Source organism: Neomonachus schauinslandi, chromosome 4 (genome assembly GCF_002201575.2).
Source record: "Neomonachus schauinslandi chromosome 4, ASM220157v2, whole genome shotgun sequence".
NCBI classification, from domain to species: Eukaryota; Metazoa; Chordata; class Mammalia; order Carnivora; family Phocidae; genus Neomonachus; species Neomonachus schauinslandi.
The window spans coordinates 187,926,699-187,938,142 of record NC_058406.1 but is presented as its reverse complement, the minus strand read 5'-3'; the positions used below and the strand labels follow the sequence as shown (position 1 = coordinate 187,938,142).

At 52.4% G+C, this 11,444-nt stretch overlaps 1 protein-coding gene across 1 annotated transcript in view; it reads left to right on the top strand.

Annotated features, from left to right (window-relative positions):
• The first annotated feature begins 3,130 nt into the window (after positions 1–3,130).
• Positions 3,131–11,444, top strand: part of ARHGAP39 (Rho GTPase activating protein 39) — a 53,792-nt gene continuing 45,478 nt past the window's right edge. Inside the window, exons 1-2 of the mRNA XM_021688744.1 lie at positions 3,131–3,166; positions 3,574–3,665. Of these exons, the coding sequence (XP_021544419.1) occupies positions 3,131–3,166; positions 3,574–3,665 (128 nt within the window). The remainder of the gene's footprint in view (positions 3,167–3,573; positions 3,666–11,444) is intronic.

Below are 11,444 nucleotides of genomic sequence, written 5' to 3'. Positions count from 1 at the left end.
CCCCCCTCTCATGTGCTCTCTCTTTCTCTCTCTCTCAAATAAATAAAATCTTTTTAAAAAAATGGAATTAAGTTAGAAACCAATAAAAATATTGGCAAAGTAAATCACATACTTCCTTGTAATCCATGAGTCAAAGGACAAATCAAAAGGGAAATTGGAAATCTTTCGCATTGGATGAAATTGAAAACAGTCAAAATTTACGGGATGCCAGAGAAGCTGTGCTCGGAGGTAGACTTTACAACACTAAATGCCTGACTCAGAATGAAATTTTTTAAAAAGTTGCAAAACACTCAATTCCTACCTTAAACTAAAAAAAGGAGCACAAAATAAATCCAGAAGACTGAAAGAAAGGAAATAATTCAGATCAAACTGGAAATTAAAGCAGAAAAGACAAAACTGATGAAGCCAAACTTTTTTTTTTTTTTAACAAGATCAGTAAAATTGACAAGCTCTGGCCAGCCAGATAAGGTGAAAGAGTGAAAAGAGCATAAATTACCAATATCAGGAATGAAAGAGGTGGCATCACTACATATTATTCTGATCTTAAAAGGGTAATAAGAGAATGGCGTAACAACTTTGTGTCAATAAATCGGACAACTTGCATGAAATGGACAAATTCCTTGAAAGAGAAAACCAGTGAAGGTGACTCAAGAAGGAGTTGAAGACCTCGTTAGCTCTGAATCTACCAAACAAGTTAAAATTGTAATTAAAAACCTTCCCACAAAGAGAACTACGTGTCCAGATGGCCCTGCAGTAGTATCCTGCCAAACATTGAGGAACAGATAACATCAAATCTACACAAACTCCCAGAAAATTGAGAGGATTCATTTTGTTATAGTATTATCCTGATAGCAAAACCAGACAAAGATGGTACAAGAAGAAATTGATAAGGAAATGCAAAGGAGCTAAAATAAAACAATTTCAGAAATGAGCAAAATTGGGAGGACATAGCACTGTCTGATTTCAGACCCAGGGCATTTGGAGTCAGAGACATGGTGTCTGTCCCAGATTGGAGAGGGCTTTCTGGAGGAAATGATGCAAGGGTAGACTCGGGAGCACGGAGGACCAGTCAGATGCCACAGAGGTAACCGCTGTGCCTTCTGCTCTGGACCAGCCTTGGAGGATGGGACAAGGACTGAAAGGGGTACACACCTGGAGGTGGTTGATATGAGTTGCTTTCAAAATATGGTAGATAATTTTTAGTTTTTCAAAATTTTACTAACACTGCTCAGTATTAAATGTTGAAGCCATATAAGAAGGTCCCCTGTTTTCACTCAGAGAGACAAGGACTTAGAGTTTCTTTCTTCTTCTTTTTTTTTTTTTCTTAACGGCATTCCCAATAGTTTTAAGTATTTAAATGAAAGTTGTGTGGATATTCAAGTGGCAGAAAGGAGAAGGCTGGGAGCATCTCCTCCAGCTCATGAGCCAAGTACGGTCAGGTAGACCTCTGGTGTCACCATCTCTCTGGGCCTTGGAGAAAGCATGTGATTGGCCAGCTGTGCCCTACCTGGGGCTTTGAATCTGTTTTATTTCCCCTTGACTAGTATAGTTGGGATCTGTGGGTCAGTCTCTGCTGGGGAGGGTCCTGTCCTGATACCAGCTGGGTTGGGGACAGTGTCCCCAGTGACTCTCTTGCTCATTTCTGCAGGCTTTCTCCTGAAGAGACGCATGTGTACAGAAAAGTGTGAACGGGGCACCTGGGTGGCTCAGTTGGTTAAGCATCTGCCTTTGGCTCAGGTCATGATCCCAGGGTCATGGGATGGAGCCTCAAGTCGGGCTCCCTGCTCAGCGGGGAGTCTGCTTCTCCCTTTGCCTCTGCCCCTCCCCCTGCTTGTGCTCTCTCTCTCTTTCTCTCTCTGACAAATCAATAAAGTCTTTAAAAAAAAAAAAAAGCGTGAGAGTCTGGGTGGGAAGCTCCTGAGCTTTCATAAACCACTTGCATAAATGGCGCCAAGCTGAACCCTGAATGGCACTGCCACTTGGGCCCCTCCCCTCAGTACCTGGCCTGGAGGCTCCTGATTTCTGACAGCAGAGCTGACTGCCTGATCGTGAACTTCATGTGCATCCGATTGTATTCGGCCTCGCACTCTCACGCTCTGCTGAGAGACTCCTGCATGAGCTCGGGTGGTCCATTCTGCCGTGATGAACGTTGGGCAGTTTCCCGTGCGGGCTGTTGTGACCAGGGCTGCTGGGCACGCTGTGTGCAGGTCTCTGCAAGACTGAATCGCTGTCAGGGGAAGCCCTCCGTGGGGGCCGGGGTATGTGCGGCTTTAGCGAGTACTGCCTACTGTGGTCCTGAGCAGGTTAACCCATCTCCCGAAGCCCTGATGAGCCTCCATACCCTTGCCAGCACATGGTGGGTTTTCTTTCCCATTTTAGCCATTTTGGTCAGTGCAACTAAAATATAATTAGCCGTTATGCTCTGCATTGTGTAACATCTCCCTGATGACTAAAGAGGTTGAGCATGTTTCCATGTGTTTATTAGCCACGTAAATATCGTTTTGTTTTTTTTTTAAAGATTTTATTTATTTATTTGAGACAGAGAGAATGAGAGGGAGGAGGGTCAGAGGGAGAAGCAGACTCCCTGCCGAGCAGGGAGCCCGATGCGGGACTCGATCCCGGGACTCCAGGATCATGACCTGAGCCGAAGGCAGTTGCTTAACCAACTGAGCCACCCAGGCGCCCTATCGTTTTTTTTGTAAAGTGTGTTTTCAAGTCTTTTTTCTCCATTTTTCTACTGGATTTTCTGCCTTTTTCTAGGAATTTTGTATGAGTCCTGGGCATAGTCCTGGGCTACCTTTGTCAGATGAGATAAGTGTGCATGTGTACTGGATTGTGCATGTTCTCTAGAACAGGTATTTCCCATTCTAGACTTGCTTTTTACTCAATGGTGTCTTGATAAACAGGGGCTCTTAATTTTATTATGGTCAATTTATTTTTCTTTGTGGTCAGAGGTTTTTTATGTCTGATTAAGATACCTGAACCTACTGTAAGACTAGACATTTTCTTCTACATTTTTTCTAAAAGCCTAGTTGTCTTACTCTTCAGACGTTCGTCTAGATGTTCATCTAGAGCAGAGTTCTGTGGGCTGGCTGAGGCAGGGGTCAGGGTCATCTTTTTCCATGAGTACATGCAGTCAGCACACCACCTCATTGTCACAGATCAGGTGAGCCTAGGTGTGGTCAGTTATCTGTGAGCATGTCCTTGTGTGGGCCCTGCCTTGCTCTTGGGGCTCGTTACCACAGCGGTGCCTGGTGGGTGGTGCTGTCCCCGTCAGAGAGCCGAGGACACTGTGTGTGAGAGGTGGCGGGCCGCTTGCCCAGGGCTGGCTGGTGAGGGGCGTGGGTGCTCTCCGTGGGCCGGGGCTCGGGGGCCGGGCACAGGGGGCACAGAAACTGTGCTCGGGCCTGGGTGTTCCTTGTTCTCACCAACGCACGGGGCTGTACTGGAGAAGATGTTTCCTGAATGTATATGCTTAGAGATGTTTGCTCTCTCACAGGGCGGTGCCTTCCTGACTGACACTGGAGGGAGAGTCCCGATGAGCCGCTGACTTCTGTCCGCCTGGGTCCTCAGGAAAAGACTGCAATGTCCCAGACACGGGATTATGAATGTGAGAGCCATGACGCTGGTGTGCAAGAGCCCCGGATTTCAGGATCAAGCACGAGGTAAGGAGAGGCGTCTGTGTGGCTGAGTTAGCAAAGGACTGGCTGCCTCCCTTTCAGAGAAGGAATGGCGGCTGTTCATCACCTGTGAGGTGGGGGTGAGTCGTTGTCCCACCTGCACCCAGCAGGACTGGCAGCTTTCAGGCATGATCTGTGCTTGCTTCTGAATTGGATGTCCTCCTGTGGAAGCCCCGTCCCCAGGTGTGGCCCCGCTTCCTGCCACAGACGCACCACAGAGGAGGGGCTTCTCCTCATGCAGGTGGCCTTGGATACCCTGCAGGCCCATGGCTGGACCCAACTCCACATGCCTGCTCTGGGCATCAATCCACAGCAAGGCAGGTGGCCATAGTTCATCATTTTTATTTTTCATAGTTTTAGCTCTACTTGGAAATAATTCCATATTTACAGGAAACTCGCAAGAGCAGAAACGCTGCACTGAACACTTGCGTCCCCTTGCCCTGATTCACCCTCGTGGCCTCTGTGTGTACCTCCCCTCCCTTCACACAGGGCTGTCTCTCCGAGTCTCCGGGGGCTTGCCCAGGAGAGACGTCGCTGTGAGTAAATCTGGGCGGGGGCAAGTCTCCTGTCTCGTCTGCCTCACAGTCCTGCTTCGGCCGCCGCTTCCTGTCAGCCGTCCCCACGTCTCCCAGCCCTCCTGCACATGCTCTCGCCACCCAGCCCACGCTCTTCCATGCTCCTCCCACAGCCGTCCTCTCTCTGCCTTTTGCAACATCGACACTCTTTAAGGCAATAGTGGCCCTTTTTATTATTATTTTTTTAATTTTTAACGATTTTATTTATTTGACAGAGAGAGACTCAGTGAGAGAGGGAACACAAGCAGGGGGAGTGGCAGAGGGAGAAGGAGGCTTCCCGCGGAGCAGGGAGCCCGATGCGGGGCTCGATCCCGGGACCCTGGGATCATGACCTGAGCCGAAGGCAGACGCTTAACAACTGAGCCACCCAGGCGCCCCAACAGTGACCCTTTTTTAAATGGAGAACTTGGTTTGGATTTGAGGGTTTCTTAGCAGAATGCTGCACAGTGTGTCTTACCCTTCTCAGAGTCTCCCCTCTGCAGGTGCACGTCCACCTACCTGCTCTTCACTGGTTTGGGCGTTCTGCTTGTTTCTGACACAGTCCGGTCTTTCCTGGGAGCACCGGCTTCCCAACTACAGCATCCCTTCCGCACCCACCAGTCGGCACACAGCACCCCGCGGGAACTAGAGCCCCCTTCTCCCTGCTCATGCTTGCATCTGTTCCTTCTCAGTGCATACTCATAAATTCCTTTCTGCTTTACATGGTTTGTAGTTAATTCCTGCTCCTAATTACTTTGGTGCTGGCATTGTCCCAGATTGGGCCGGTGAGAGGTTCCTTCCCCTGTGTGCCCATGACTCTTGGATGCCCCTTCCTTCTGGTTCCAGGCGTATCTTGTGCTGCAGCCCCGCTTGGAGGCAGCTGTTTCTCTAAGCAGCCCTGGTCCCCACCTCCTCCGCCCCCCGGGGAAGACAGGCACTGGAGGGCCTGTCCGGGGGCTCGGCATGCTCGAGACTCTGGCGTTGTTTGACTCTTGGCCCTGTAGGCAGGCTAGAAAAGGCGTGCACGAGTGTGCATGTGACCACATGCCTGTACCCAGTACACATGCTGAGTTCACACCAGTGTCTCCAGCTCCAGCCCATTCCCAGCAGGCCTGCACTTCCTTCTCCTGTTCCACAGCCTTACCCTCTTTTGATCAGGGAGACCCTGCTCCCAAGAGCATTGGCACATTTACTCGTTTGCTCATCTGATAACATACCCAAAAACTGTTTCAGAGTTGCTTCATCCATTCCGTTACAAAAATGTATATATAATGCTGAAAAACGTTCAGGATTTCCTTGGACCCCAGCTGCCATGTGCACTCTGCTCAAGAACAGGAGTATGGAGTCTAGTCCCGCTCTCCCTTGGTGTGGCTCCTTCTCCCCTTTGTTGGGGTCGTGCTGGTCATTGAAATACAGTAGGGTCATCTGGTCCATTCATTCTCCCTTTCCTTACTCACTTCATTTGTTTTTAAACATGTCGACCAATAACATGCTTCCAAAAGGCACAGTTGCATCAGGTACATTCAGACCTCTCTGTCCCCACACGCCTCTTGCAGGTAGTTTTTCTGGCCTCCCTCCTGTGTTTGTTTGTGAGGGTCCCCTCAGAGACCACCCCCTTGACAGCATGGATGCCATGGTATTCGGCCAGTGTCGTGTTGGACGTGTTGGTAGTTTCCAGTATTGTACAGTTACGAGGGATGCTACAGCAGAAAGCCTGTGCTTTGTGATTTTGTGTTGTTGGAGGTGTGTCTTCAGGTAAATTCAGGCGAGGGGCCACAGGGTCGTAGGTATTGGCTGCCACATGCCCTCCACGGAGCCCCGTGTGCTGTGCCCAGCTGCCCACAGCCTCCCTTGGACAGCGCTTGGGGTCGGGGACACGGCTCTCAGTACAGCTTGGGTTTTATGTCTGATGCCGGGATTCATGGGACATCTCTTTTTCCCATTTTTTAATAGTACTTTTGTTTCGTTTTTTGCTCAAATTTGTGTATGAAGCATATGAGCCTCTTATCTGTAATTTATATTGCAAATATTTAATATTTTCACTAAATGTGTCCCAAAAAACAAACTATTTTTTACTTTACACTTTATTGATCTTTTCTTTTAGTGCATCTGGAGTTTTAGTCGCCATCAGAAGATCTTCCCGTTCATTGTGGTTGTGGGGAAAGACAAAGTTTCCTCGCTGTGCTGGTTCAGTTTGGCTCTTGTGCGTAGAGGAGCTCCTTCTTACGTACAGTGTGGATGTGCCTTTTTCGCTCTCCAGATGCCATCCAGTTGTCTAGCACCTTTACCCTACTCTGCAGTGTCTGTCCTGGTTTCATAAGGCGCTGGGTCTGCTTCTGCCCTTCAGTTGGCCCCGTTGACCTCTGCACACATCCTGCATGTCCTGGCCTGGCCACATTCTGACTTAACTGAGGCTGCGTGGGTCTGCTGCTTTCTGGCCCGCTCTCCTCACAGCTGACTTCCTGCGGTTTGCGTACCTCCCGGGGCACAGTCAGCACCTGGCAGAACACATGGCAGCCAGCTCAGCCTCCCACAGCGCCCATGCCACCGGGGCCCAGGTTGTCTTCTTACACACAGGGCCCTGGAGGCCCATGGCAGCTGTTGGGCTGATCTCTGGCAGGGTAGATGCCAGGCCCTCTCTGCCCCAGCACCGTGTGCTCCGGCCCCGTGGGCCCCCGCCCTGTGGACCCCGGCCCCGTGAGCCCCGGCCCCGTGTGCCCCCGCCCCGTGGGCCCCCGCCCCGTGGGCCCCGGCCCCGTGTGCCCCGGCCCCGTGGGCCTCCGCACCGTGAGCCCCGGCCCCGTGGGCCCTCGGCCCCGTGGGCCCCTGCCCCGTGTGCCCCCGCCCTGTAGGCCCCTGCCCCGTAGGTCCCGGCCCCGTGGGCCCCCGCCCCGTGGGCCCCGGCCCCGTGAGCCCCGGCCCCGTGGGCCCCCGCCCCGTGGGCCTGCTCCCCCAGAGTTTTCATGTTGGCTGGTGGCTGGTGTGCAGCTTCAACGTCTGTACTGACACCCACGGAGCCTGGGGGTCTGTGTGTTCTTGTCTCCTCACTTTTCTTCCTCTGGGAATAATCTCTCATCGTTTTTTCTGTGAATCATTTGTCTTTTTTTTTTTAAGATGTTATTTATTTATTAGGGAGAGCGAGCGAGCATGAGCAGGGGCAGCGGCAGAGGGAGAGGGAGAAGCAGGCCCCCCGCTGAGCCGAAGGCAGACGCTTCACCGACTCAGCCGCCCAGGTGCCCTGTTTGGTTGGTTTTTGATGAACAAACATTTTAAATTCCAACATAGTCTGTCTCACTGCTTTTCTCTGCTTTCATGTCTTTTCTGTCTGATTTAATAAACCCTTTCCTGATTGAGGTCCTGAAGCTCTTCTAGGTGTTTTAAGGTTTGAATCGGTGGGTTCTAACTGGACGGTTTTCTGTAGAGACAGTTGACCTGGGCTGTGAATGCCACCTTACCCCAAGGGGGAGATCTGTGAGGGGCTTTCTTTTTTTCCGTCCATGCGTCTGTGTGCACACCGGAGCATACCGCCTGCCTTGGCTTCCTGGCAGGCCTTTGTGCGCCCCCTCCCGCCCTTTTCAGAATGCCGTGGCTCTTCTGTATAAATGATAGTTAGTCTGTCCCCTTCCCAGAAGACGTGTCCTGTTGGGATGCTGACTGGCAGTGTATCAAGACCACAGGCTGATTTGGGGGAAATGCCGCCTGGGATGTGTGCAGCTCCTGGCGGCGGCCCATCCTTCACCTGTGAAGATCGAGTGCTCTGCTAGACGTGTTCCCAGGACCGTGTTCTTGCTGCCGTCCTCCTTCCGTGTCTCTTGTCCCTGTTTTCTCCCGTCCCTTCCCAGGGCCCTAATGCTCCCAATGTCCTCGGTGCTCAGAGTGCTGGTCCTGCCAGGTGTGGCAAGTGGTGTCGTGGTTGAGTCTCATCCGTCCAGTCGCTCCTCTGTTCCCTTCGGGGGTGTGACCGCGCACCGAGGCGTGAGAGGCGTCGGGCTCTGCTGTCGCTCTGAGGGAAAGACTGGCTGCCGTGGTGATGCTGAGCACCCCAGGCTCACACACCAGTCTCCCCACGGCGCTGTGTCCACCTGGCGCTTCACCTTCTGGTGGCTCCGGCACGGTCAGAGAGGAGCTGCTGGGGCCGATGCCGTGGGCAGGCTCGGGAATGCACACCTGCAGGTGTCCTGGCCCTCTGGGCCTTGACGAGGCAGTTTACCCGGTATCCCTTGGACCGAGGCCAGAGGGGAAGACCATGTGAGGGAGGGCACGCGTGCCTCTCCCTGTGCCCGCGGTAAGCAGGCGGCCGAGCCGACTCAGGCCGAACCTGCCGGCCCGGAAGTGGGATCGGACATCATGGTGGGTCCAGTGGTGTCTGCCCAGCGCCTAGGACGCTGCCAGCTGAGCGATGAGACCCGTGGGTTGTGGAGCTGTGCCCTCCGGTGTGCTTGAGTAGGTGTGAGGCTTCCTGAGCCCGAAATGCCCGCTGCGTGCACAGCAGCACCTGGATGTGGGCAGGCCGGCGTGCTTGCCGCCTTCACCTTCCCAGGTGGTGCTCGTGGCCCCACCTGGGTTCCACACGTGCACCCCGTTCCCTCCCTGAGGGATGACCAAGCCCGGCCGCAGTTCAAGAGCTGGGGCACAGCATTGGTCAGGGCCCCTGGTCAGGGAGAGCAAAGGGGTTTGCCCTTCAGGCAGGGTTTACGGGCAGGGGACGGCTCAGCACCCTGTGGCCCTCGGGGCAGTGAGAGGACAGGAGGGCACAGCAGGCCCAGCCGTTTCTTTCTGGGGGGCTCTGGGGTCTCTGAGCCCATCCCATGGTTTTGCTCTCAGGCTGCTGCCTGCATTGATGAATTCATTTAGCAGTGAGAGTGGGTTTGGTGCCTGCCGGGGTCTGGGACTTGGAGTCTTCGTGGCCACACCGGCTGTCTGTAGGAAGCAGGAGAGTGACTAGACAGCAGCTGCACAGAAGGAAACACAGCGGCCGATCAGATGATGGGGTGATGGGGGTTTAGGACAGAGCCTTGATGTGAAGTCTGAGGACAGGACAGGTGAGGTCTCTACGAGATGCCAACAATGTAGAAGGGTGGAAGAGGCGTGAGGTCCCTGCCACTGCAGGCTTCGCAGCAGGACGGCCGCATAGGGCAGGGGCAGTCCCTGAGGTGGGCAGGTGTGCACTGTGGTGGGCGCTGATGCTGGGAGGGCCGGAGGCCTGGAGGGGGCCCCAGGGCCCCAGGCGTGCAAGGAGCCAGTGGGGACGACCAGGGGCTGGGCACTGGCGGAGCCCTGCTACCTGCTCAGGCCATGGCCAACTCGCATCGGAGCCCGGGGTCATTCCGGCCTGTGAGCTTCTCCAGGTGGCACCGGCTCTGGAGGACGTGCTCTGTCCTCGACACCAGCCACCCTGCAGGAAGTCTCCGCTCCCCACACCCCACCCCGTCTCCCCTCTGCCTTCCCTGGGGAGCATCCCACTTTGCAGCCCCTACGCTGACCTGCTGGGCTCCCCGGAAGTGGCAGTCCTTTTTCTAAATGAGATACAATTCACGTAAAATTTACCCTTAAACAGTGTGCAGTCAGTGTTCTTCGTGTATTCACAAGGTTGCGTGGCTGTCAGCACTGTGCATCTGGAACGTTGTCCCCCCCGCCCAGAAGGAGCCCTGTGTCATCAGCAGCTGCCCCCACCCCCTGTCCCAGCCTGGCAACCACTAATCTGCCATCTCTCTCTGGATTTTTCTGTTCCTGACACCTGACATAAATGAGATCACACAACAGGTGGTCTTCTATGATTGGCTTCCTTTCCTCAGGTAATGTTTTCAAGGTTCATCCACGCTGTAGCACGTTTCGGGTCTTATTCCATTGTATACACATACCACACGCATGTTTATCCGTTCGTCGGGTGACAGACGTTTGGGCTGTTTCCATTCTTTGTCTGTTGTGATTCGTGCTTCTGTGAACATTGTGCACAGGTTTCTGTGTAGACATGTCTCTGTTTCTCTTGGGTCAGAGAAACGCTGGGAATTTCTGAAGAGCTGACAGACTCTTTCCTAGAGTGGATTCCCACCAGCAGAGTATAAAGGTTGCAGTTTCTCCACATCCTCTCCAATACTTGCTATGTTTTTTTTTTTTTTAAGATCTTATTTATTTATTTGACAGAGAGACACAGCAAGAGAGGGAACACAAGCAGGGGGAGGGGGAGAGGGAGAAGCGGGCTTCCCGCCGAGCAGGGAGCCCGATGCGGGGCTCGATCCCAGGACCTGGGATCATGACCTGAGCCGAAGGCAGACGCTTAACGACTGAGCCCCCCACGCGCCCCACTTGCTGTGGTTTTAAAAAATTATCATAGCCATCCTAGTTGGTGTGGAGTGGAGTCTCATCATGGTTTGATTTGCATTTCCCTGACGACTGATGGTGTTGAGCACCTTTTTATGTGCGTGTTGGCTCTTTGTTTATCTTCTTTGGAGAAATGTCTATTCAGATTTTTTGCCCATTTTTTAATTGGGTATTTATCTTGTAAGAGTTCTTTATATATTCTAGATACAAGTTCTTGATCAGATCCTTGATTCGCAAATGTATTCTCCCATTCTGTGGTTGTCTTTTCACTTTCTTGATGGTATCGTTTGTAGCCCAGAAGTTTTTAATTTCTTTTTAAGATTTTAGGTTACTTATTTGAGAGAGAGAGCGCACAGAGGCAGAGTGGGGGAGAAGCTGACTCCCCACTGACCAGGGAACCTGACGTGGGGCTCGATCCCAGGACCTCGAGATCATGACCTGAGCCGAAGGCAGACGCTTAACCAACTGAGCCACCCAGATGTCCCAGAAGTTTCCAATTTTTATCAAGTCCAGTTTATCTGTTTTTCTTTTGTTGCTCATGTTTTTAGGGTCAGGTCTAAGAATCCATGGCCAAATCCAGGGTCATGAGATATACCCCTATGTTTTCTTCTCAGTTTTATAGCTTTAGCTCTTAGATTTAGGCCTTTGATCCATACTGAGTTAACTCTTGTATGTGGTGTGAGGTAAGGGTCAAGCTTCCTTCTTTCACATGTGGTCATGCAGTTGTCCCAGCCCCGTTTGCTGGAAAGACTCCCCTCTCCCCAGTGAATGGGTCTGGTACCCTTGTTATAAGAATCTGGAGGGCAGAGATGTGCCTGGTCACTCTTGTGTCCCTTTCACCTGGTAAATTGCCTGGCACATATTTGACACTCATTAGGTTCTTTCAGGA